Source organism: Mesoplodon densirostris, chromosome 20 (assembly GCF_025265405.1).
Source record: "Mesoplodon densirostris isolate mMesDen1 chromosome 20, mMesDen1 primary haplotype, whole genome shotgun sequence".
Taxonomy (NCBI): domain Eukaryota; kingdom Metazoa; phylum Chordata; class Mammalia; order Artiodactyla; family Ziphiidae; genus Mesoplodon; species Mesoplodon densirostris.
The window spans coordinates 29646494-29673238 of NC_082680.1; the positions used below are offsets into that span (position 1 = coordinate 29646494).

The window sequence follows — 26745 nt, forward strand, 5'->3', positions numbered from 1 at the left end:
ATCTTCCCGGACCGGGGCACGAACCCGTGTCCCCTGCATCGGCAGGCGGACTCTCAACCACTGCGCCACCAGGGAAGCCCCGGATGACGTTTTTTAGATGAGTCACTTATTGTATTTGCCTATGTGTAGTAAGAGCGACACTGGCCAGGGCTGGGCCTGACCCATGGCGAGGCTGGGGTAGGGTTGCTATATGTCCTGGGCCTCCCAGTCAAGAGGGGCCTCCGAGAATTTTTGTGTTTTCCCCAAAAGGGCACACAGATAGTTACTGACAGAACTGGAAGAAAATATTTACCAAGAAACTTGCAATAAATCTGTGTTCTATTCCTGGGGCACATCTCAGACAGTATACCACAAATTAATTAATTTTGAAAATCCTGTAATTATTTTGTGACTAGCCCAACTACATTGTATTATATATATTTTTGTTTAAAACATTAATTTGTGTGATGTAAACACTAAGAAAAACAAAATTTCAGGACCCTTGTGGGTTTTTTTTTTTTTGCTTTTCTTCACGCTTTTAATATATATTTACTGGTAGCCTCAAAACAATGCTAATGCTTCAGGCTTGCTGAACCTTCTAACATGTTTATTTCTATCCATGAGACATTGTTGGACCATTTTAGAAACATTCCAGGTGGTTTATTGTGTCCGGGCAATACCACTATATTCTAGAATAAGTGTGACCTACAAGGAAAACTCAGGTGTGGCCTCTGATGCTTTAGAGACCTCTGATCCCAGACCGTCTCCAAGTAGGAGGTCTCAGCTACCGTGTAAAAGGCAGCCTCAATGGGGTTTTCGTTCCATTGATTATTCTAAGCTAGGGAACCACTTTCATTAGGGCAGCTCATAGACCTATGACCGATGCATAACCTCGCAGCCAAGAGCAGAAGAATGTCACACAAGAAATGCACAAGCAAGTGTCTCCAGCTGCCTTTACCCCAATCACACACATGCACATACCACCCCAGAAGGGGAGGTGAAGCCTAATTCCTGTGAGATAAAAGGGACTGACCCAGCAGTGTTTAAATTCAAATGTTGGTCTGCCTGTATTTTGGGAAGAAACCCAGTTTGATAGAGGGACATAGTATAATACACTGGACAAAAAAATACTGGAGTCAGACCTACCTGAATCTGAATCCCACTTTCACTGCCTATCAACTAGACGACCTTAGACAAATTACTTAACTCCCTGAACCTCAGTTCCCTCATCTGATTTTGGAAATAAAACCTATGGCCAGGGCTTCCCTGGTTGTGCAGTGGTTGAGAGTCCACCTGCCGATGCAGGGGACGCAGGCTCGTGCCCCGGTCCGGGAGGATCCCACATGCCGCGGAGCGGCTGGGCCCGTGAGCCATGGCTGCTGAGCCTGCGCGTCCAGAGCCTGTGCTCCGCAACGGGAGAGGCCACAACAGTGAGAGGCCCACGTACCGCAAAAAAAAAAAAAAAAAAAAAAAAACCTATGGTCATGGGATCAATGTAGAGGTAAAAATATGTAAAGGATGTGGAATGTGAAAATGTAATAAATAGTGTTTATTATTATTTTTAAAGACCTTTACTGGTATTACCTTTCTGGGGCTATTTGGTACTAGGTAATCACAGCTTTTAGAATGTAAGTATCTTTGGATACATGGGCAAATTTTATTTGTAAAAGTATGTTCACTTAAATGCAAACTATTGAAAATAACTTAAGTGCCCAACAGGAAAGGACTGGGTAAATAAATAAATTTGGCACACCCATACTACTACATAGTTACTTAAGCATGATGGAAACGTCTCTGCATGGCAAGACGTACCTGCTTACATTACAAACCAGTATATAACATATAAATTCCACTTTGAAAAGTTACGTTTGTATACATGCAGGAAAAAAATCTATATAAATAGATTCACCAATAACAGTGATTATTTTTGGATGATGGGCATATAAGAGGTTTTCTTTTTCTCTTTACAAGTCTATAACTTCTAAATTTTCCACAATGAACCCAGATGACATATCAAAATATCCATGTCTTAAAAGAGCAATAAAAACATGCTTTCTGGCTGCATACAACTTTGCTCTAGTGGAGGAAACAGCCATATGTTAAAAACTCCACAATGTGGGCTTCCCTGGTGGCGCAGTGGTTGAGAGTCCGCCTGCTGATGCAGGGGACACGGGTCTGTGCCCCGGTCCGGGAAGATCCCACATGCCGCGGAGCGGCTGGGCCCGTGAGCCATAGCCGCTGAGACTGCGCGTCCGGAGCCTGTGCTCCGCAACGGGAGAGGCCACAACAGCGAGAGGCCCGCCTACCGCAAAAAAAACCCCAACAACTCCATAATGTAAGGCAGAGGAAAGTAAGTGCCAGATTGAAAGTTACACAGAAAGGTGGGGGGTGGGGGGGAAGGAGTGATTAATTTGGAGACAGAGGAGGGCTTCAAGAGGGAGGTGGTCCTTAAGCTACTCCTTAAGCTAAGAGTAGAAATTACAAACAGTGAAAGCAGGAAAGGATAGGGATGGACATTTCCAGCTAAGGGACCAGGATAAACAGTTATTATGTATGAATGTGTATGTTGTATTAAACAAGGGAAAAGGAAGTCTTATTTGGCCAGATGGATGGATGGATGAATGGGAGACAGGGAGGAAAGGAAGGGAGGGAGGGAGGGAGGAAGGAAGGAAGAAAACTAAATCAGTAAACAAATGGTGAAGGGACCATTAGCCAGGGGCTAGTTTTCGTCTATGGAGAAAAGAGAGGAGGCGCTAAGCTCTAAGTTCAACTTTCTTTGTTGATCAAATATGTGACTCTCCAGCATTCATGGTTTTTAACCTCTTTCCCTGCCCAAGCTCATGACCACTAAATGTTCACTCTTCGCCGAACTCCTTGACCCTCTCACCCACTTGAGGCTTCACGCACCTACACATCCAGGGCCTGGGAAACACAGCCACATTCACACCAACATTCACCTTCTTTTACACCACCCATCCCAGGAGCCTTGCCACGATACAACATGTGGGCTCAGGAAGGAGCATTGAGTTTCAAGCTCCATCCGAGCCAACGGTTCTCGTGCTTGGAACTGACTGGACAAACCCCTCTCCCGAGGTTTCCCGGTTTGCAAGGAGAGAGCCTTTAAATGAAGGCAGTGGGCACCTCGTTTGGCAAGGGGGCAGGGGAGGGTCGGTGCGAACCAAGAACAGGAGAGGGGGGACTCAGGGTACAAGCCACAACCAGCCCATCAGGCAAATGTCCCCCGGACTTGGCCATCAGCGGCTGTAAGTCAGAGCAAGCCCCCAAGTTCAGGAGCGGCCCACAGTCTAGAACAGTGGTCCCCGACCTTTTTGGCACCAGGGACTGGCTTCGTGGAAGACACTTTTTCCATGGACCGGGGTTGGGGAGGGTACGGTTTTGGGATGATTCAGGTGCATTACATTTATTGTGCACTTGATTTCTATTATTATTACATTGTAATATATAATGAGGTAATTATACAACTCACCATATGCTGACAGGAGGCGGAGCTCAGGCAGTAATGGGAGCTATGGGGAGCGGCTGTAAATACAGATGGAGCTTCGCCCGCTCACCCCCCGCTCACCTCCTGCTGTGCGGCCCGGTTCCTAACAGGCCACAGGCCGGTACCAGTCCGTGGCCCGGGGGTTGGGGACCCCCTGGCCTAGACTGCTTCTCCTAAGAGGAAGCAGTTTGGGATTTATTCCAGGCCTTAAGAGCCCAGGTAGAGCAGTTAACTTGCTGTTGAATCGCTTGGCGGGGGGGGGGGGGGGGGGGGGGCGGAGGTGGGGGACAGGGTGGGCCGAGAGAAGGGAATGCTGGCCGTAAGTCTGTGGATGAGCCTCCTCTCCAGAATGAACAGGGCGGCCTGGGCAGCTGAATTTGGGAGACCAGCAGTGCTAGAGCAGCTGGACTTTCCCGGTCAGCAGGGAAGCAGTTGTCTCGTTGCCAGGCTTTGGGGAGGCAAGAGGCAAAGGTGGCGTCTACAGGGGGAGCTGGAGCCCCCAGCGGCCCCCGAGGATCGAGGCCCTGTAAAAACAGGGCACAGCTGCCGGTCAGGATCTCTGACCCCGGACCTCTCCCTCCCGGATAATGACTCCCCAGAACTCACTTCTCCCAGGACCATCCCTCACGGCCCCAGACACGGGCCATCACTCACTGTTTCGGGCTGACCGGGAGCAAGCATCCCGGCCGGGCCCTGCTGACCCACCTCCGGGCAGGGGCCACAGGCCCCAGAGGCATCCCTGACCCTCTCTCTCCAGTTCCTGCCCACCCAGGTCGTCACAGAAACCCGGGGGCGGCAGCCCGGCCTGCGTCTCTGTTTGGGCTCCCTCCCTTCCCCCTCCCTGGCCAGGGCTCTGGACAGCCATTTGTTCTTCCCTGAGAAATTCCTCCTCCCTGACTTCGGGGAGCTGGCCGGCAAAGCCGGAGTGGAAAATCAGTGAAGCTAATGGTGCAGCAATGCAGCAGCCAGCGCCAAGAACACGGCCCTGGGGTGGCTCTGCCCGGCGTGGTCAAGTGGACACGTGAGCCCTCCGGCTCCAGCCTCACATTCTCTCCCTACACCCACCCTCTGCAAAGCTCCAGGAACGCCTGCAAACACACCCTTCCGAAGGCACCGAGCTACCTCTCTCTGGAGAGGGGGTGAGGGACTGAGTGGAGTGCCCTGGGGAAACCTGGTAGCTCTGTGCCGCGCGGATTCCCACAGCCCGAAAGCCTCCAGCCTTGCTCTCCAGTGGGTCTCCCCACATCGCTCTCTGCCCCGTGGAATTCCACCTGCCTTCTGGGCCAGGGGTTAGAAACTCCTCTTCAACGTCCAGTGTGAATTAGAAGTAAACAGGTTCTTTTCACAAGAAAAAATTATGTTGCGGACGGGGTGGGGTGGAGGAGTGCTCCTGCACGTTTCCCCGCCCCGGGGCAGCCACCCGACACTGGTCCACAGGACACTGGCCCCCAGGCCACAGCCAGTAGGACCTCGGCCTGTACGAGGCTGGTAGGGGGATGCCCTCCGCTACTTGTCTGGGGCTCCCCCTGCAGCCAGGCTGAAATGCATACCCCTTCGGGCCAAAGACAGCTGCGGGAGCCCCTGGGGGGTTGCCAGGGGCGGCCAGGGCCCAGGGCCGGACTTCAAGCTGGGGTGATGTCTCTGGCACCATTTGCAGCTCCCCGCCACGGGCCCAGGTTTCTGCAGAACACAAAGACAAAGCCTTGCTTTGTGGTGCCTGGCATCCAGGGGGCTTGCAGCCAGAAATGGAACCGTGCGGCTTTTCCATTAAGTGTAACCTCTCCCTCTTCGAGCGGCCACCAGACTCCTTCAAATCTGGGTAGGTGGGAGGAGCTGTAAAACCCCGGCCATTAAATCGTTTATTAGTTGCAGGTTTCTGAGCATGTAGGCAAGTATTTTGAGACGGCAAGGCTCATACCGTGCCCTCCACCATGTGGGGTCTGGGGGCTTTAGCCCAGGTTACTGCTGAAAAGGGGGTTAGGATCCCCATTCCCAATTACGAGAAGCGGCCTTGTAAGCAGTTTTGGATTCACCCACTTGCTTTTCTCCAAGTCTTATTCTAAAAGAGAGACAAATACACAAAAACAAGCCTCTTCAAGCTCAAAGTGTCTTTCAAGCTAGTGCTTCTCTTTTTAAAGGGGCATTCTACTCCCCGGCCCATGACCCGGCTTCAGTCTCCCCCGCCCCCCTCCCCGCAAAGCCTGGTCTGAAACAAGCTCAGCCTCTTTAAGATCCCAAACTAGAGAAGGGAAAGGAGAGGGAGGAAGGAGGGAGGCTGGTTTTCCTGGAACCCTTATTAAATCAACTTTCCAAGGACAGCCAGAAACTCCAGGCCCTCCCCACTCCCTGAGGAGCATTTGCAGACTGGGGGAGGGGCTCCCGACACACACACACACACACACACACACACACACACACACACACACACACACACACAGCAAAGCCTTTCTAAAGGGCAGAAGCTCTCAGTCAGTGGGAGCAGGGTTTGGGGTAATTTGCTTTAAACTTTTGGGCAAACCTTTTATATACAGAGTCTAGTCTTTTCTGAGAACAGCAGCAGCACTGTTATTGAATAATCAGCAGGGCCAAGACCACGGCAATACTTTACATTTGTGAGATACCTTATAGTTTACAAAGCGTGGAGACAGATTTTTCCCTTAGGACTTCAGGTCTCTGAAGACGGTGGGGCCCATGTTCTGCTATCACAAAGCTCAGAAGGGATGATCTAGAAGGGGCTGAACCACGAGAGGGACTGACTCAACCAAGTGGGGACCTGGGACCTGATGTCCATCCAAGTCTCATGGGTTTCCACTTCTGCGTCCTAAGGCACTCCAAGTCCATCCATGAAATAAGCCCTTTACCACGCGGCGTGTCTCCTGTGGGGTCCCAGGAAAAGGTACCCACATCTACCATCTATGGCTCATTGACTGTGTCCAGGCACGGTTCTTAGAGCTTTGCAGGCATTTGCATCTGATATTCACAATGACCTTAGAAGCAGATGTTCATTACCAATATAGATTATAGAGTGTCAGAGAGGAACTTTCCCAACAGCCAACAGTCGGTAAGAAATGGAGCCAAAATCAAAACCAAGGCAGTCCAGGGAAAACGTGTGCCCACAGACTTGTACATGAATGCTCACAAGAGTTTTAGTAATGATAGCCCAAAGTGTTAGCAACCCAAATGGCCACCATCAAGTGAATGGATACACATTCCCCATATAATTCCATTATGTGAAATTCTAGAATAGGCAAAACTAACCTACAGTGACAGAAAGTAGATCCGTGGTTGCCTGGGTCCGGTGCTGCAAAGGGGGGCTGACTGCAGAGGGGCAGGAGGCAAGTTTGGGGGGTGATGAAAATGTTTCATATCTTGATTGATAGTTACGTGGGACAATGCTACATTTATCAAAACACATCAAACTGCACGCTTAAAATTGGTGCATTTTATAGAATGCAAATGATACCTCAATTAAGTTGATTTTTTTAAAATGGCAGTGTAACTTCACTCTTCACTGCCACATCGCCTCCTAATAGCCCTCTTCACCTCTCCTACCCCCTCCCTCTTGTTTGCAGACCGGGACTTTGTCATTTTCAAGACTTTCAGCCCCTTGACTCCACCCTCCATCACTGCCCCGGCTTCCTTCCCCAGTCTGGATGCACAGCCAGAAGCTTCAGGACCACCATCACCCCCTCAACCCCTATTCCTTATGCTTCGACCCTTGGATACTCCCTTCCTGCTTACAAGTACCCAGGTCCGAGATGCGTACTATTCACTTTCTCCAGCCTCCATCCCTGGGTTTGTTAGAGAAAGTTAAAAAAAATACTTTAGGGTCCACCATAAATGCATATTCCCAAAGCTTATCCACCCCTCCTCATTGCCACCTATGCTGTGGCTGACCCAAATCTCTATCTACTCCTCACAGACCTCCCAATCTGACTCACTCCCTTTACTCGCATCTTGTCTGTGTCTCTAGTCACCCGGAGTTGACACCCAACCTACTTAAACCAGTAGGTTTTTTTTTTTAATTTAATTTATTTTTTTGGCTGCACAGGGTCTTCATTGCTGCGCACGGGCTTTCTCTTGCTGTGGCGAGCGGGGGCTACTCTTCATTGCGGTGCGCGGGCTTTTACTGCGGTGGCTTCTCTTGTCGCGGAGCACGGGCTCTAGGAGCACAGGCTTCAGTAGTCGTGGCACAGGGGCTCAGTAGCTGTGGCTCGCGGGCTCTAGGGTGCAGGCTCAGTAGTTGTGGTGCGTGGGCTCAGCAGTTGTGGCGCGTGGGCTCAGTAGTTGCGGCGCACGGGCTTAGTTGCTTCAGGGCATGTGGGATCGACCAGGGCTCGAACCCGTGTCCCCTGCATTGGCAGGCGGATTCTTAACCATTGCGCCACCAGGGAAATCCTAAACCCGGAGATTCTATTTCTATAGTGTCTCTGCTATTTTTCCTTCCTTTACAATCCTCCACTGTAGTTCAGTGCCTTTCTCTAGCTAGACATTCAGAACAACCGTTTAAGCAACTCGTCTTTCTGGCAACAGTAATAACTCTTAACGCTTTGCCTGTCAGTGCTTTATCTGGATTATCTCACTTAATCCTGTATTACTGCTCCATTTTAAAGATAAGCAAACTAAGACTTTGTGTGTTTGAGTAACTGGTCAAACCAAGTAATGCAGCTATTAAGTGGTGGAGCACGATTTTTTTGTTTTTAGAATTTTTAAAAAATAAATTTTATTTATTTATTTATTCATTCATTCATTTATGGCTGCATTGGGTCTTCGTTGCTGCACGCGGGCTTTCTCTAGTTGCAGCGAGCGGGGGCTACTCTTCGTTGCAGTGCGTGGGCTTCTCACTGCGGTGGCTTCTCTTGTTTCGGAGCACAGACTCTAGGTGCGCGGGCTTCAGTAGTTGTGGCACGGGGGCTCAGTAGTTGTGGCTCACGGGCTCTGGAGCGCAATCTCAGTAGCTGTGGCACACGGGCTTAGTTGCTCCGTGGCATGTGGGATCTTCCCAGACCAGGGCTCAAACCCGTGTCCCCTGCACTGGCAGGCGGATTCTTAACCACTGTTAAGGGAAGTCCTGTGGAGCACAATTTAAACCTAGGTCCGTCTGACTTCTTCCTCCCATCCATCCAAACTCAGCTGCCTGAAAATCTGAAAGCTGGATTGTGTCACTCTCCTGCTCAAAACTTTTCAAGACTCCCAGTATCTACCCATTTAGGTACAGTTTCCTCAGCAGGGCATTACAGCTTTCCATATGCTAACTCAATCCAATTTTTCCAGGCATTACGTCCCCCGACTACCTACACACCAGGTAAGCTGTTCTCTGTACACCTTATACATCCTGCCCCAGCACGCTCACTCATGCTGCTCCATGTGGAACACCCTTCATTTCCCTCCCAATCCCCTGCCCAGCCCTGTGGACCATCTCAGATGACGTTGGCTGTCCCTCTCCCCCAGCATGCCCACTGCATTGTGTTATAACTCCACTGCGTGGTTTAAACACGGTCCACCTTGAGTTTAGCTGCCTCTGTGCTTGTCACCCTTTACCTGATGGTGAATTCCCTGTGGGCAGAGACGGTCCCTCCCACTCGGGGTCTCCAGCGTGTTCCAGGTCAGGCCTTGCCTTCAGTTCTGTCTCTGAATATAACACGAATCTGCCTGCCCCAGCCAGTGCGTCTTCTAGAAAGCACCCCCGCAACCCATCCCCCCTCCTTCTCCATCACCCTACAAGAGGACAAATATCCTCATTTCTCATTCGTCACTCACACAGGTCCTGGCAGCGAGACTGGTGGCCCTTTAAACGCAGCCACCATGTTGTGTGCACACCTGAGCCCTTTACCCGCCACCTGCCAACCTCCTCTGCTTCTGTCATCAGCCACTGGGTCACAAGCCACACTACCCTTTGGCAGCAGAAATGCCCAAATATTAGTTCTCAAAGACCTTCGAAAGCTGTCAGGTGTGCTGTACCTGTAATTGCCATGAAGTATTTTCACAAGTCCAGAAAAATCCCAACAGCAGTGGGTGCAAGTCTTTCCTGTTACTAATAATCCCTCCGAATTCCCAATAAACTACAGGGCTCTACCAGCGCCTACGCCCCGTAATGTTCCCTGGTTCTCAATCTCCTTGAAATCCCTCCAGCAGTATATCCAAAGCAAACCTCTTACCAGGCCTCCAAACAGGGCCTGTGAGAGATGGTCAAGAAAGACAAAATGGCAGGCACGTGGCCATGATGGCCGACCCTCATAGAAGATATGTCTTTGCAACAATTTTCTAGAAGCCGGAGGTCTTTATGAAGCTCCCACAACCCTCCACATCCCCTGGAGCCCGATCCAAGTTCTAAGCCCAAATTCACAGGTCACTCGCACCCCACTGCACCGCCCAAGCCCGTTTTATACACATCATCTAGGTTAGGGAGCTAGCTCTTGGGTCCCAATCAGAAGTTCTCTTTTCAGAAGGAGAAAAGCATAAACTTCCCCCCTGAGCACGTCACCTCTGGCAGATGGATGTCACCAGCCTTCACGACCCAACCTCTGATGAAGTTGGCTGTGTCTGCAGCCAGGCCCCCACCAGCCCAGGTACCTTGGGAGCCTCTCCTACAGTCCAGGAGCCCTGTGCTCCACCTGGGATGGAGCCTTCGCAGTTGACCACATCACGTCTCTCCCAGCCCCACCTTGTTGCTGAGGGCCGGGAGCCCAGGCCGCCCCTCAGCCCGCGCCTTACCTTGTTCCGGCAAGGTTGGCGCTGGCCTGGCAGTGCAGAGCGCGGCTGTGACCAGCACAGCCCAGAACAGGAGATACTTCCAGCTCCACATCCCAGTTCCGCAGTTAGAGGTTGGTGACAAGGCTCCACACCTCCATGGAGACTCTGCCGTGGGCTTGATCCTCCTGTGCAAGCTGACTCTGGGGAGAGAAAAAAAAAAAACCCAAGGTTAGGAGGGGTCTGCGTGGGGGAGGAGGGGCAAGGAGAAAAAGAGGGAAGGCATGTCACATGGCCACCCTGCCCAGAAGGGTGCCTGAAGCAATAACTTACTCCTTCAGACACAAAGAAAGGAACTGTGGTCCTGTCCCAACGGTGAATTCAAGGTTATGCACCTTAATCAGACCAAGGAGTGGTTCAATTCGGTCCTACGACTATTTATTGAATGTGGACCGTTTCCCATGTTGGGAAAATCATCAGAAAGTTCCCCGAGGCATGAGCCCCAAGATCATTTGTGCTGGAAAGCGAACGGCCTCAGGAACGTCTCCCATAGGTGACCTGGGTGTGCGGATGTGACCTCTCCCAGTTTAAGACTTCACTCCCTCTAGGGCACACCCACCCTTCGGTGAGGGATAAAGAGAGTTGAGGAATTATGGAAGAAGCCCAGAACTGGGAAATGGGAGCCAGGTGAGATGCTGACCCTCTCTGGACCTACGTGATGAGGAAGCTGAAATACGCCATCTCCAAGGTTCTTTCTTTTTGCCTCTAAAACTGGATGCATCACAGGGACCTCTGGTTCTACCAGCTTCTCTCACGGAGAGAACACAACTCTCACCAGCTACTTAAAAAGGCCTCCGAGGAGGGAGCCGTGAGCTGGATCCAGTTCTCCCCGAGGCTGAGAGGTGACGGCAGACGTCCAACAGAAATGGATCCAGAAGTGGGAAAGGTCGTGCTGAAGAATAAGGGTTCTCGTAAGGCCTGACTCAAAGATGGCTCGTGCCAGCCCCGGGGAAAGGCACAGACTGCGGTCCTGTATCCTTCTCAGGTCCGAACGGGTAAAATTTAAAACAACCCTCCGAGGTCTTCAGGATAATGGTCCTTTCCCGCTAAACATTTACCAAGCGATAAGACTTTCTGGGCACCGTGTGGGCTACGAGGGGGTGACCCCTCTCTGTCTTCGGGTGGCTTTTGCCCTAAATACTCCAGGGAACCATCCAAGTTATTCAGAGAATCCACTTCCCCGGAACATGCCCTAATGTGGTGCTTCAGCCGGGCCTCCCCCTGAGCCAGACAGGGCCCCTTGTGAGTGAGTCAGGCGCGGCTGGCAGAAACCCCCCAGATTCTTGGCCTCGTTCACAAGCGCCTGCCAGCGGGAAGACGCATGCACTGCGCCACTAGCTCCCTCCAAGGCTTTTCTGACATTTTTTAATGATTTCAAATAAAAGGAGAAGTAAACACTTCTATTTTTCTAAATTTAAGAAAGGGACTAGGACCAGGCAGAATCGAACAAGTATTTACTGAATACTCACTACGTGCCAAGCATGGACTAGGTAAGATTTTAAACTATAAAACTTCATTTCTTCCCCACTGTGAACTTAAGGGGAGGGGTGGGAATTATTACTGCCCTTTAAGCAGCGGGGAAACTGAGACGCAAAGAGGTTAAGTGCTTTGCCCAAAGATGTGCAGTGAGATGGCAAGGGCACGGGTCTACATCACCTGGGTTTTCGGATGCCAGAGACCAGGGTGGGAGGAAGCAATAAGGGAGTGATCGAACCTGGCTCTACCGGACGCAAGCTCCTTCTCTCAGAGGGCATCCCTGTGTCACACAGAAGCCATGTAAATAAGGACAGATCTGAGGTGACCCTGGCAATGGGAGAGCCTTTGAGTCTCAATCCTTTGCTCTAGAGAAAGACCCTTGGAAGCAGCTCATGGATATGCCATCTAGGACACGGGGATGGGGCATGATTCCCGGCCGGGGATAGAAGTGATGCTTGCCAGAGGACATCCCCAAACCACATTCCACATCTCATTACATCCCAAAGATACAGCAAATGGATGCAGGCCAGTCACCGAGAAAGGTACACCTGACTAAGGACCTAAGTAAATCCCATAGTAATGGCCGGAGTCATGAATGAATTTTTAGTATCCAACAGGAAAGGGTGGTATCATCGCGAGATGATGAAGCTTGTTTTCAAAGGTAGCAGGCAGGCAGCTCCCACGACCCCTCGGCCGCTCTGTCCCCTGAAAAGCCTGTCTACCTCCTCGCAGGTGTGGTCTGGCTGCTGACTGTCCTCTTTCAGCTCTGCGATCAATGCACTTCAAAATAATCTGGCAGCTTCCCTGCAAAAGTCTCTTCCTCTCCTCCCCCACTGGCCTTGAGTCCCACATCTGTAAAACAAAGGATGTTCAGAAAACCCAGCCCCCCGGCGCCAGGCACCCACTCCTGGAATGAGAAGGGGTAAGCGGGCACACAACCTATTGTGGAAAACACAGTGACACGAAGTAGTCCCCAGACTATCTGGGACCCTAGGACTGCCACCTCCCCCTTCACCTCACCTTCTTCCCATTCTACTAATTAATGAATTCTTTAAGTCTCTTAGGAACGGTCTCCTTCCTCCACTGCCTGACAGATGTGACCTGTAGCCCTGCAGGTGCACACAGCAGCCGCCCCCTCTGCCTCTCCCCATCAGTCACGTCTCCTGGGACTGGCAGCCCAGCTCCTGCTCTGGGTGCAGAGGTCCTCACTGGGGAATGAGGAGAGTTGGGGGACACACGTCATGTCACTTATCCCACTTGTCATCAGCGGGAGCTAAAATAGTTGCCTTGCCTACACCACAGGAGGTTACGAGCTTCAAATGGGGGGCATGGGTGAAAGTATCTGCTCTCTCCTCTCTAAAGCCCTAATCAAATGTAAGGAATTATATATAAACATTGTGCTTTGAGTCACTTCTTGATAGCAATCTCAGGAGACTTTGGTAATTGGCAAGCGGAGGATGTGAACTTCCTGCCTTTACAAAGGCATTTCTCACCATCCATCTTTACAAACCCCACACTCTAGATCTAGCTGTCCCATTAGGTGGCCCCTCCTGGCTATGGAGCACTTGAAATGTGGCCAGTGCGAGGCAGGATGTGCTAGAAATGAAAAATACATACAGGAATGTGGAGCCTTTCATTGATTTTCTTAAACTGATTACATGTTCAAAAGATAATATTCCACATATATTGGGCTAAATCAAATACGTTATAAAAACGGAAACAAACGAATTAAGGAAAATGAATTTCACCTGTTCCCTTTTTCTTACTTTCCAACATGGCTACTGGAAAAATCTGAGATTCCACGTGGCCTGTGTTTTATTGTAGGGGACAGGACAGCTCTGGGCAACCTCTGTGCCCTGCCAAGCGTTTCTTCTTTGCCCTTCCTCTGTCTTCAGCGGGCTCTCCCATTCGCCCAGCCCCACCTCAAACAGCCACGTCCACTTCTCCAAGTCTTTCTTGGGCCTTGGGAGGATCCTCTGAATTTCCAAAAACACCATAGGGTCTCAACTCCTTAACAGCAGGGTCTATACCCAAAATTAACCTTTGTCAATGACCTTAGCACCTAACACCTACACAGCAGATGCTGGTACATTTGGGAACTGGATGAGTAAATGAATGAAACAAAGAGAGGCCGATGGAAACGAAACTGACAGAGCCACGCTTGCAGAGAAGAGGAAGAAATCGTCCAGCACTCCTTGTTAGCCAGCCAAACTCGATTTCAAAGCATACCAACCCGGACATTTTCTAAACATCTTGATTCCTCAGACTTGAGGAAGTGAAGCCAAAACTTGAATCCCTTTAGACGGGAGTAAGACTTCTTAACAGAAATGGTGGCTTTCCCCAAAAGTGAGCAACAATGAGCAGCCCTACTCATTGGTGAGAGTGGCAGGACAAGTTCTTAATAAACATCTGAAAAAACACAGGCAGCTCAGCTTGAGAAATTGTACCGGCTCCAAGAGAAATGCTAATTTAAAAGTTTTTAGTCTCTGTCAAAGAGTGCCCAAATGTCCTTGGGAGTGAGGTATGTAAAAAGTGAGTAGTAATAAGAGAAACCCTAACTGCTCCACGGTAATCTAGGCAGCCTTGCTACTGAAGACAGGATGGGCTTGTGGACCATCACATGCTTGGAGGTGTTCACCCAGGTGAGGGCTATTTACTTGGAGCCCAAACGTGGCTTTTTTAATTGCAAGTGGAATGGTGATGAGGAGAATACCTAAGGGAGATGCAACCTTAGGGAGAAAAGCAACTCTCCTAGCCCACGTCTGGTTTTTAATCCTCTCAGGCAACCCCAGAACCTTCTCTGAAGTTCTGCATCTGGACTCCCACCAGTCCCGGGTTCACTCAGAACTTTCACAAAGCTCTCGGGATGAAATATGCAAGACGTATTTCCCAAGAGGAAATGAAGCTCCTCTCAAGGGATGTGAGGCCCTTTCAGAGCAAGACGTTTGGATCCCTTCTCTCTACGTTCTTTTCCTTCAGCAGCAACAGGCTCAAACTTTCCTAGGAAGCTCTTAACTAACAGCCTTTTTTTTTTTTTTGCGGTACGCGGGCCTCTCACTGCTGTGGCCTCTCCCGTTGCGGAGCACAGGCTCCGGACGCGCAGGCTCAGCGGCCATGGCTCACGGGCCCAGCCGCTCCGCGGCACGTGGGATCTTCCCGGACCGGGGCACGAACCCGCGTCCCCTGAATCGGCAGGCGGATTCTCAACCACTGCGCCACCAGGGAAGCTCACGAACAGCCATTTTGATGAGACAGATTTAAAAAATGGAGGCCCGAAGGAAGCATTCAGAGGCTGCTAAAAGCCCAAGCTCACAGGAGCAAATCTCCTGTTTTAGGAGTCTTGTTCCAGGTCGACACCCAAAAGCAAACAAAGCAAAATCTCATGGACTTTTCTTGGTTTCCATGGCTGGAGTCTACCTACTCGATGCTCAGCTCAGTTCTCCTAGCCTCCGGAGTCCACCAGGAACAAAGCTGGGCCAGGCTTCGGGATGCCTGGAGATGCTCTGATCCTCTTCCTCAAGGTGGGGGTGGGGTCACAGCCTCCACCATGCTCCTTCTCAACGTCTTCCCGTGCTTCTGCTTCACTTGCTCTTCTAAGGGTGCCTAACGGAACTTTCTCACATCCTCCATGGCCAGGAGCCAAGGAAAAGAAGCACCCAAGACTGTCTACTCTAGAGCCAAAGGAAGAGGTGCCCACTCTGGCCCAAATCCCATTTGTGAAATGCCTCCAAAATGCGCATTTCTACGGGCTTGGTGAAAGCAGACAGTGAGAGCACACTATCCAAGTGACTCTCCACCCGGATGGCCCTCATTAAAAAGCTGACACTCAGCTATGACTAAGAGTAAGTGCAACAGACGTTTCAAGGAGCTTGTCACCGATGCAGTACACAACCAACCCAGCTGGAGCCAAGTCCCCAGCAGCCTCCCTGTCCCCAGACACCCTGCACTCCTCCGGGGGTCTGCAGCAGCCCTGGAGCTTCCCCCAACCAACTGGGGGGAAATATGTAAACAAGTCATTAGGGAGGTAGGTTATCGGGACCGTGGTCCGTAAGGTAGCTGGGTCCTCTGCAAGGGTTCTTGCTCCATCACTCTCTCGAGGGAAGGGCTATGACCCAGGCTTGGGGGTAATCAGCCAGACAGAGGCACGTCCCACGGGGCCCTGCTACTTAGCTCTTAAACAAGCCTCAGAGAGGAAACCAGGAGCCCGGGCCAACGGGAAAATGGCCACTTTCTGCTCAACAGTCTCAAGGCTAAGGTTCTACAATTTAGATGGTATTCCAAAAAAAGCTCTGGGCCGGAGGTGCAAAGGGCAGGGCACATCTGCAGAGGAAACAGTCACCTTAATTACCATGTCTAGAGAAAGTGCGATTTCATTACAGCCTCCAAACTACTGCCCAAAGGAGGAAACCAGAGAAGTGTTTTCAATTTGAAAGGGGCTGGAAAGGAGAGGGTGAGAGAACAACTCTCCCCACCCTCCTGCAACTTTGGAGCCAGAAAGTGCTTTCCTACCTCAGAGGTTAGAACCAGAAAAACCCTCCACAATCCAATCCCTTTCAAACCTGCAGCCGGTATTGACTTGGTAAAACGCCCCACTTCAGTCTCCGGGAGCTGCCGCCCCAAGAACTCCTTAAAAACACCCAGGGAGCGACAGCCCGGGGCCTCCCTCCCACGCCCGGACCGCTGCGCCCCGGGTTCGCTCCAGGGAGGGTGGAAAAGGGACGCGTGACGCCACCGCCGGGCGGCCCGAGACCCGGCGGCGGGCTCCGGACAGGGCCAGACGCTGCCGCTGCTCCAGCTGTAACTGAAGGGAGGAGAATGCAATGCTTTGGTTCCAGAAACTTCCGTCAGGGCCAGTTCTGGGTCAGACCACCTCTGACCACCTCTAGCAGATGAGATGGGCCACCCCCGAAAAACTTGGCCCCCTCTCCTACGATGCTTCTTTTCCGCACGAGTCAGAAAGCACCACCTCCATATCAGATCCTAAATAACTTGGCATCCAGGGTAACTTCTCTTCTCCTCAAATCCCAACGCCTCATCCCCAAGTCTTAAGAAATCTTAAAGAGCGAGGTGGTAAGGCCAAGTTGAAGAATCCCAGTTTTCATCTGGGGGAGGGGGGAGGGAGGAAGAGGGATGTTCTGGTGACTGCGGTGTACCCGTGTGGGGTGAAACGGAACCAGATGCGGCGGCTACATCTGGAAAATGGGGGCGGGGGGGAGTGGTGGGGGAGAAAGACACCGCAGAAACTTTGAAAAGGGCTAAAGCTTCTGGGCCCAGAAAGGAGAAGCAGGCTTCACCGCTCCCCATCGCCCCCCCCCCGCCCAAAGGCGTCTGGCTGCCTTCACAGGCTATGAGTTAAATGAACTCCGACTACAAAGTCAACAAATTCCTCTGCAAATGAGCGTTCTAGCCCCTCTTCTACTAACCCCAAACATAACGGGAAAGCGGAGCGGGGGCAGAGGGTTCTGGGCCCGAGAAGCAACCTGCATCGCAGCCGAGTGAACCGCACGGGACAAAACCCTCATCCCTTCCCCCACCTCCTCGAACCAGATTGGAACTGAACATTCCCCTCCCCCCCGACCCCATAATGGGGCTTAACATCACCCGCTGGGCGCCCTCCCCTTCCCCAAACTTCCGATCCTTTCAGAGATGGACTAAGTCGAAGATAAGCGCCTCTGGAAAGGGGAATTCCTTTCTCGCTCTCCGCTAAAGCAGATTCAGCCATTTGGTGACGACACCCCCTTAAAACCTATTCGAAGAGAAGCTAACCTACCCCTCCACTTCTTTCCCCCTTCAGGCCCTCAGCCGCCCACCCACCCGCAACCGCGACCCCAGACCTTCCCGGAGGTGGAAAAGGACTTAGAAAGACCCCGGATTTTTAGCGTGCCACCCAAAGCTACCTGCTGGATTGGGGTGAGTCCCCACGGGTGGACTAAAAGGAGATGGAGTGGAATGCAGCGCGCGCGCGCACACACACACACCCCACCTCGCTGCCCACTCCCGCCCGCCTCCCCAGTCCCAGGAAACCGAGGGCCGCCGCAGCCTCGGCCCCGGCCCTGTCCCTGCCCGGACTCACCGCCGAGCCGCCGCCGCCTCGCCACCTCCCCAGCGCGAGTTGGCGGAAAAGTTGGGCGGCGGGCGGATCGGTGGGACCGGCTCGGGGAGGGGGCGCAGGAGGCGACGCTAGTGGAGGGAAGGGAGGGGAGACAAAAGGGGGGCGCCGAGCGCTGGGGAGGGAGCCGGGGGTGGAGGGGGGCGGGTAACGAGTGGAGGGAGGCGCCGGACCCGACTGGGTTGCGCCCGGGGAGAGCGCGCAGCCGGGAGGCTCCAGCGCCGGGGGCCGCTCGGGACGCGGAGCCCGCCCCAGATCCGGGGGCGCCGCGGCTCTTACCTCACTCGGCGCTGCGGTTCCGCCTCTGGAGGGTCCGCCGTGGCTTGTGCGGGCGGGCGGGCGCCCGCGTCCCCGGCTCCGGCCCGCCGCCCCCGGGCTCCGCTCGGGTCCTGGCGGGGCCGCGAAAGCCCCACTGCCGGCGCTCGACTCCCAGTGGCGCTCGGAGCTCGGCGCCTCCGGCCCGGGCGGGAACAATGGAGCCGAAGCTGGTGCCCCGGAGGCGGGGCGGGGGGAGGGCTCCGGTCCGCCGCCCGGGATCTCCAGACCCCGTAGCCCCCCTCTCCAGCACCGGGCGGCGGCCCTCACGCTTCTGGCAGCCCGGGCTCCATAGCCCTGCGGGGTCCCCGGCGCCGCGGCGTGCCCGACTGCCGCACTGGTCCCCTGCGCCCCACGGGGCGCCCCTCGGACCGGAGAAAAGTCCTCGGGCTCCGCCGCTCTTCCAGCTGCGGCGCGCACTGGTGGCCGGGGAAGGCGAGGTCGCCGCAATGCGCTAAGCAGAGTCTCGGTCCTGTCCGGACGTCGCCGCCCAGCTCCGGGCACAGCCCGGGCTCCTCCGCGCGCTGCGGCTGGACCAGAGCTCGGGCTCCCGCTCGCCGCCGCCGCCGCCGCCGCCGCCGCGGAAGCCGCCGCACCAGTGCCCGCAGGAGCGCTCCGAGCGCTGTGCGCCGGCGGGGCGCGAGGACTCGCTCTCTCACTCCCACCCCGCGCTGGTCCCACCTCCTCCTCCTCCCCCTGCAGCTGCCTGCTGGGCCTTGTAGTTTCCGAGCCGCGGCCCCCGAGAAGGGGGAGCGGGCTGAGCTGCCCCGCGCTCCGCTGCTCCTTTCCTGCGGTCTGGCCTCCTTTGGCGCGCGTGCCCCTCCATCTGAGCACCGCCAGGAGCGCGCCCAAATTTCAGGCGGTGGCCCGAATGAGCAGCTGTGGGGATGAGGTGGGGAGACGCTGTAGCCCTGAGGTTGCACGTGGTAGCACGGGCTTTGGAGTCGGACTGTGTGCCTTGGGGAAACGATGTTCTCGCTCTACATCTCAGTTTTCTCATCTGTAAAAGGGGGATAAGAGTACTTTCCGCATAGAGTTGAGGATTAAATGAGAGCCTGGCACATAGTTACTCAGTAAATCCAAGCTGCTTTTATTCATGAGAAGGTCTGCTCCCTCCTCAGACCCTTCACTTTCCCCAGCCACATAGCCTAGGTTTTGTGGTCCAGGGAGCTGGGTTTTGTCCATTCTAGGGCACCGTTCTTGGCCTCCAGAAGTCTTCAGCCTGCGGAGAACGTTTCGGAAGCAAAGAGTGAGTGAGAGGAGTCGGGGGTGGGTGGGTGTTGTTGGTTTGGAAATTAATCAGAGCCCACCCAGCGCACACTCCAGTACTCTATGGAACCCGAGGAAAAGTGGCTAAAATGCCCTTTCCCCTGGGTCCTTCCTCAGCGTGATATAATCTAGTGGTTCCCTAATCCAGATGGACATTTGTCCTCTGAGGAACTTCTAAAACATACAAACTCTTAGACCTGCTCAGACTCGAGGAATCAGGCTGTCCCAAGAAGGAGCAAAGAGGTTTTTTTTTTTCTACCGCTCCCACTGTGTCAGTAGGGGACCACCGGCAGGGTGAGAAGTATGTCATCCTAGGTATGAAAGACACCTCCATTATGGCCCACTACTTATGAACTGTTTGATTTTGGACGGGTCATGCATCTGAAAGAAATCAAGGCCTGTTTATATATTTTCCCCCGTTGGTTGGGACTGCCTTACAAAGTTGTCACCAGAATCAAATGAAATAATGGATGTCAGTGCATTCAAAGTGCTAGTTTTGATATAAATAAGGTTACTATGGAAGTTAATGGTGGGGTCTGTTCCCTCATTCTCACCTAACCCACAGGATTCTGGAAGCTCAAAAACTGAATTAGATAACCCCCCTCCACCCCCGCCCCTACCATTTAAGGAAAGGTTCTCCAAGTTATTTTTTATTTTCTTTCCTTCTTTCTTTCTTTTTCTTTTTCTTCTTCTTTTTTTGGGGGGGGGCATGCAGCACGGCTTGTGGGATCTTAGTTCCCCAACCAGGGATCAAACCGGGCCCTAGCAGTGAAAGTCCTAACCACTGGACCGCCAGGGAATTCCCTCCAAGTTATTTTTTTAATTGGACTAACAGGAGAAAGAATAGTGATCACTATAGTGTCATTCACATAGTAGGAGCTCAATAAATGTTTATGGACTGACTGAAGAGTAAATAAATAAATATTTTTGCAAGTGAAGGAAAATTAAACTAAATAAAAGGCAGGAACTCACATATTTGTGGAGTAAATGGACTTCAGTCATTGTTTATAGGTTTATAAGCCTATCTCTCTGCCCTTCAACCCTTCTGCTCCTGATCAGACTCTATTTATCCTCCCATATAAGCTGTCCAGCCCTGAGCCGCTCCTCTTTCATTTTATTTTATTTTATGATTTTTTATAAATTTATTTATTTATTTATTTATGCCTGTGTTCAGTCTTCGCTGCTGCGCGTGGGCTTTCTCTAGTTGTGGCGAGCGGGGGCTACTCTTCACTGGGGTGTGTGGGCTTCTCATTGCGGTGGCTTCTCTTGTTGCGGAACATGGGCTCTAGGTGCACAGGCTTCAGTAGTTGTGGCTCGCGGACTCTAGAGCGCAAGCTCAGTAGTTGTGGCACATGGGCTTAGTTGCTCTGTGGCATGTGGGATCTTCCCAGACCAGGGCTTGAACCCGTGTACCCTGCATTGGCAGGTGGATTCTTAGCCACTGCACCACCAGGGAAGTCCCCCTCCTTCATTTTATTTTATTTTTTATTTTTTAAAATTAATTTATTTATTATTTATTTTTGGCTGCATTGGATCTTCGTTGCTGGACACAGGCTTTCTCTAGTTGCGGCAAGCAGGGGCTACTCTTCATTGCAGTGCACGGGCTTCTCATTGCGGTGGCTTATCTTCTTGTGGAGCATGGGCTCTAGGCACGTGGTCTTCAGTAGCTGTGGCTCTCAGGCTCTAGAGCACAGCCTCAGTAGTTGTGGTGCATGGGCTCAGTAGTTGTGGTGCACGGGCTTAGTTGCTCCACAGCATGTGGGATCTTCCCGGACCAGGGCTCGAACCCGTGTCCCCTGCATTAGCAGTTGGGTTCTTAACCACTGCGCCACCAGGGAAGCCCCCCTCCTTCATTTTAAATCATGCTCATTCCAGGCCTGTTAGAAGGCCAAACTTACACCCCTCCCCCTTGGAGGGGCCTTCCCAGCCAATCCCAGCTCTGTCAGTCCCTGGAACCTCTACTGACCTTCTGGTATATCCCATTGATTTGATATTTAACATGACTTTGTTAGTTGTCTTTTTTACTCTTTCTCTCTAACCAGCTGCTAAACTGTTCTAGAGCCCGGATCCCATCTATGTATTTGACCTAGCTCAGGACTCCCCTCCGGAGGTGTTTCGTTATATTGTTGATGGACTTGATTATAAACCTGGGTGACTAGCTGAGGAAATACAGTTTGAGGGAATATGATTGGGAAGACAAGTGAAGGACGATCCAGCATTTAACATCCAGCTGCTGCTTTCCCACTTTGTTACTGAAAGTGAATAGTTCACACTTCCTCTCTCGATTCTTCTGAAACAGGGTTTTTCAAATCCAGCCCTTTTGCCTTCTGATTTAGAAGCACTTTAGGAGTATCTTGAACCCCAAAGACGAGGCTGAAGGACATGTCCTTGGTTTGAGCAGAAAGAAAATGGTTTTGATGCCTGCCTGTTTGGTGTTGAACGGCGTCGACCTGGTGCTGAACAAATTTCTCTGTGGATGTAGCAAGAAACCAAAATGAAAGCAAGTGGTCAACTTGATAGCTCTCCCACCCCCGGTTCTCAGGGAAACCGCCAAAGACAGCGCAATGGGGAAGGTGAGAAACCCAGGGAATGAACGAACGGCCTGTCCACAGACCACAGACGGGGATCCAGAATAACTGAGGGCTCGAGTCTTCTTTCCTCCCAGCCCAGCTCCTCTTCAGAGCTGCTGCTCGCCCTCCTCTTCCTGAAATGCAGACCCTCCACTTCAGGACGGGCCCCAGGCCGTTGGAGGGAGAGCCTCCCCAGGGCAGCCCCGAGCCGCTCCAGGCAGAGGGGGTCAGGCAGTCGCCCTGCTGCTTCTGTCCTGCTCTGAGGACGCCTGGCACCTTGCCTCCCCACACAGAAACGTAATCTTCCCTCCGAGATAACAAAGAGCTGGGAGGGTCAGGGAGGACTTGTAGGCCCCTTGCCCTGGTAGCGAGATGTCTGAGGAGGGTACAGGGGCCCTCACGGCTCGAGGACCTGATAACCAGCCGGGAGCCTGTTGCCTCTTGCATCTGTGGGAGGAGGGAGAGAGGTGCTGAAGGAGGCCGAGGGGAACAGATCTCTCCCCACAGCCCGATCGGGTGTCTTTGTTTGGAAACACTGCAGAAAATCCCTTCCCTTCTCCTCCAGTGTCCTCAGACGTCTTCCACGGAGGAGGCAGCCCTTCCCCTCCCCAGGCCTCCCCTGCTCCATCAGAGTTTAGTTATTTTAGGGCTCAGCTCTTCCCACCAGGGATGAGCACCCCCTACTACCCTGGCTTGGTCCTGAGGCGTTAACACCTCTCTGTTACGGAAGAAGTTGGGGGAGGCTAGCAACCTCTACACCCACTGGGGCAGGGTGGGCCGGAGAGCAACTCCAGCTGGCCTTGGGAGTCCCGCAGACTGGTGGGGGACCGGCAGAGGCTCAGCTCTGAGGGCTGGCTGCAGGGGGGCCCACTCGGGAGGAGGGAACTGTCTGGGTTTCTCCCTCCACAGTGGAGGTTCCCAGGTCCCTGGGAGCAGGTGGGCAGCCTAGCCTTTTGCCCCAGGCCCCTGCGGCAGCCAGTTACCATCTGGCTGCCATTTGGTGACCCCCGGCTGTTCTCAGCACAGCTTCGACATATCAGGGAAGGGAGGGTCTTGTTTGGCTTGGTGTTTCTGTAAAGAACATTTCACTCTCTCCGACCAACTGGGAGTTGGAAAGGGAGCTCTCAGCCGTGGCAGCTCCACTTCTCCGGCCCTAGGGCCACATTCATTCACCGAACACTGGGGCAGCGGTTGGTGGTGTGTGGGACACGTCTCATGGGCCGGGTACTGTGCCGGGCACAGTGGATCCGAAGATGAACGAGATGAAGGTGCAGCCTCTGGGAGCTCACAGTCTGGTCGGGGAGACCAGGAGCACCTGCAGGGTATTTGGGGAGGAGACATCAGGAAAAGAGCCGGCTCAGGGGAAGTGATGCCTGAACCTTGAAGGCTGACAGCATGTGAAACCCACAAGCTCAGGCAGGATGATTGAGGAAAGCAAGACTGGAGAGTCTGTGCAGGGGTGTTGATTATCTTCTGTATTGTCTTGCTCTGGAGAGATGAGCTCCATGCCTGGCGCAGAACAAGTGCTCAATATATGGTAACCTTGTTCTTATATTTTAGCCCAGGAACACCTCTTTCAGAGCCTTTTTTCTCCAGGTATCCTTGTGGTGTTACCATCCAATCACCACCGCCCTCAGATTCTCTTGTCTCCCAAGATCTGCAGTAAAGGATATACTTTTCCCACTTATCTCCCCCTTCTTTGTTGACCCCATCAAGATAAGCAGCCCCTTTTGTTACAGATTTAACTGTGAAACAAGAAGAAAATCACAAGAACACATATGGAGAAGCTAACAAGTCTTATAAAACCTCCATGATCCTAACAGCTGTGGTTGCTGGTCTAGGTTTCAGACCCCCTTCGGGATGCTCATGGCAAACCAGCTGGCCTTTTGTCCCCTGCTTTTCTTCAGAGATCCCTAAACTCTCCCCTCTTTCTGACCCCAACCTACAAACCCTCTCCCAGTCAAAGTTGCCCATCCAAACCACCGTGCTGGGGACTGGAGAGGTGACAGAGAGGCAGCGACTGAACAGTGGACATTTGCATTTCTGAGGACTCCCCAGGAGTAGAGAACCCGGTTCCTGAGGCTTCTGCCCTGCCCAGGGACAAAGATCAAAGTTGCAGGGTTAGACTGGGATACTTGAGGATTCAACTTTGAAGTGGATTCCATCCGAGGATATGCTAACAAAGTTGCAGATGACCTCTCCTGGGTTGTTAAGAACTTTTGGTGATATGGGGATGGGTGGGGTCAGAGAGGAAGAGAATTTAAAAATAGACAGTGTTAGGTTAGGAAAGATAGACATGCATTTTAAAAGATGGGAAGATAAAGGTGTCGGTGAGGGTGTGGGAAAACGGGCACCCCAAGCCCTTGTTGGGGGGAGTGCTGATTGGATAGAGTCCTTGTGGACCATGTCATAATATTTATCAACATTTAAAAGGTACATACTTCACATACTCTTTGACCCAACAATTCTTCTAGGAATTTAATATACAGATGTCCTTGCATATGTGTAGAAAGACCGTGCGTATAATGTATATATAGATATGTGTATATGATATACATGATAATCATTGCAGCATTGTGGCTGCAAAACACTGAAAACAATGTACTGACTGGTTCACAGGGGACTTGGTGAAATAAATCATGGTAAGTCTGTAAATGCAGAATTGTGCATCTGTTAAAAGGAATAAGATGTATCTATATGGAAGGGAAAGAGCAAGAAGCTTTCTACTGTATGTATAACAGATCATTTGTGTTAAAGAAAAGAAAACCAGGGGCGCACACACCCTTACACATACAGATACCGACATACCTATATATTGATCTTTAAGTAGATTACCTGGAAAGAAACTCACACACACATACAACAGGTGAATTGAATGTCTAGGGTGGCAGAGGTGGGAAGGGGACTTTCAAACTACCTTGTTTGGTACTATTTAAAAATGTCATCGTGTGCCTATATATTTCCCTCTAGTTGGATGTCATTCTTCTGTTTAAAACAAAACAAAGGGGGCTTCCCTGGTGGTGCAGTCGTTGAGAGTCCACCTGCCGATGCAGGGGACACGGGTTTGTGCCCCAGTCCAGGAAGATCCCACATGCCGCGGAGCCGCTGGGCCCGTGAGCCATGGCCGCTGAGCCTGCGCAACGGGAGAGGCCACGGCAGTGAGAGGCCCGCATACCGCAAAAACAAAACAAAACAAAGGTTTATTAGCTAAACCGTTAATAGTGGTTTCTTTTGGGATAGGATTATAGGAGACTTACACTTTTTTTTACACACATTTGCATCGTTTGAGGTTTTGGGAAGAAGTGTGTTTACAGGGTGGCCTGTACGGTTGAGCAGGTCGCATCCTGGGTGTATGTTTCAGGGGCTGAAATTCTGTGTGCTGCTCCCCTTACCTCTGCCCAGAGGAAGTGGCACCTTCTTCTGCCCCTGACCGGGTACTACTTTTATGATCAGCCAAATGATAATAATAATTATAGCATATGTGGAAAAAGCAAACGTGCACCGAGTGCTATGAGTTTATCTTTAGGCAAGAAGAGTGATCATGGAGACATGTCCTGCCCAGGCAAGTCCACTGGGACAGCGTTTAAGTGGCCATGCTCAGGCCTTCACAGATGCACCTAATCCCTCACCCACAGTGACCCACAACCCAAGACACCCTGCAAAATGGCCCCTCATCTGAAGAGAGAGAGGTACAATGTGAAAGCTGATTTCCAAAATGGCAGAGGTTTGGACAATGCACGTGGATTCAGGAAGGGCTGCAGACCCCTCTGATTATGAGTCTTTCCTGAAACCTGCTCTCCTCCACTCCAGCCAGTGCGGGACCCTCGGGAAGCCTGCCTGAGTCAGAAGCTGAGCCCTTTCCCGCAGTGCCCTGCACCCCATGCGTGGCTTTGGTCAGCAGCCGAAGTGGGGGTGTAAGCTGAGTGAGCTGGGGTGGATTTCTGAGACCTAACTAGGAAGCAATCCAGATGGGTGTTCAATCTTCCAGGAAGTTTCTCACCAAGGCTAGGCAGAGGCTAATCATTCACCGTCGTATTCCTAAAGCCACTTGTTTGACTCTGATAGGTTTCCAAGCACGTGAGCTTATTTTCTAAGAAGTGGATAGAAAATGCAAATAGCAGTGTTAGGTGTGATCTCTCTGCTTAAGCCTTTTTTTTTTTTTTTTTTTTTTTTTTTTTTTTTTTCCCTTTTTTTGCTGTACGCGGGCCTCTCACTGCTGTGGCCTCTCCCGTTGCGGAGCACAGGCTCCGGACACACAGGCCCCGCGGCCATGGCTCGCGGGCCCAGCCGCTCCGCGGCACGTGGGATCCTCCGGGATCGGGGCACGAACCCGCGTCCCCCGCATCGGCAGGCGGACTCCCAACCACTGCGCCACCAGGGAGGCCCTGCTTAAGCCTTTTAAAAAAATGTTTTGTTTGGCATCCCCAGTAGCTAATAGTTAATGAATGCTTGCCATGCAGGCACCTTGCTACGTGCTTTTACATTTGCTAAGTGAGGTCATCTCACTTAAACCGTACAACAATGAGAGAAGTATGACTCCCATTTCACAGATGAGAAAACTGAGGCTTGGGGAGGCTAACTGGACCCACAAGTGATGAGATAAGGAAGCCAGGCTACAAATCCAGACAGTCTGACTCCAGAGCCTTGACTGCCAGCCGTTTTACCTCGGGAAAAGAAGATGCTCTTGATTTAGCAGTGTCTGCAGAAGGGACTTTAAAATCGCTCTTTCTTTGAAAACTCAATTATTAAAAAAAAAAAAAAGTTTAAACCACAGC

The 26745-nt window shown here is 52.0% G+C and overlaps 1 protein-coding gene across 13 annotated transcripts in view; it reads right to left on the reverse strand.

The window, feature by feature from the left end:
* The window catches only part of FGFR1 (fibroblast growth factor receptor 1), a 49421-nt gene extending 31024 nt beyond the window's left edge, over positions 1 to 18397 (reverse strand). For 2 of the 13 annotated variants that reach the window (XM_060085943.1, XM_060085942.1), the window contains exons 1-2: positions 18096 to 18397; positions 10196 to 10374 (exon numbers count right to left, since the gene is read on the reverse strand). In XM_060085943.1, the coding sequence (XP_059941926.1) occupies positions 10196 to 10286 (91 nt within the window). In that variant the 5' untranslated portion in view covers positions 10287 to 10374; positions 18096 to 18397. Of the gene's footprint in view, positions 1 to 10195; positions 10375 to 12429; positions 12513 to 18095 lie in introns of those variants that run through there. The other 11 variants (XM_060085934.1, XM_060085933.1, XM_060085939.1 and 8 more) reach the window with 7 other exon arrangements.
* Positions 18398 to 26745: the final 8348 nt, after the last annotated feature.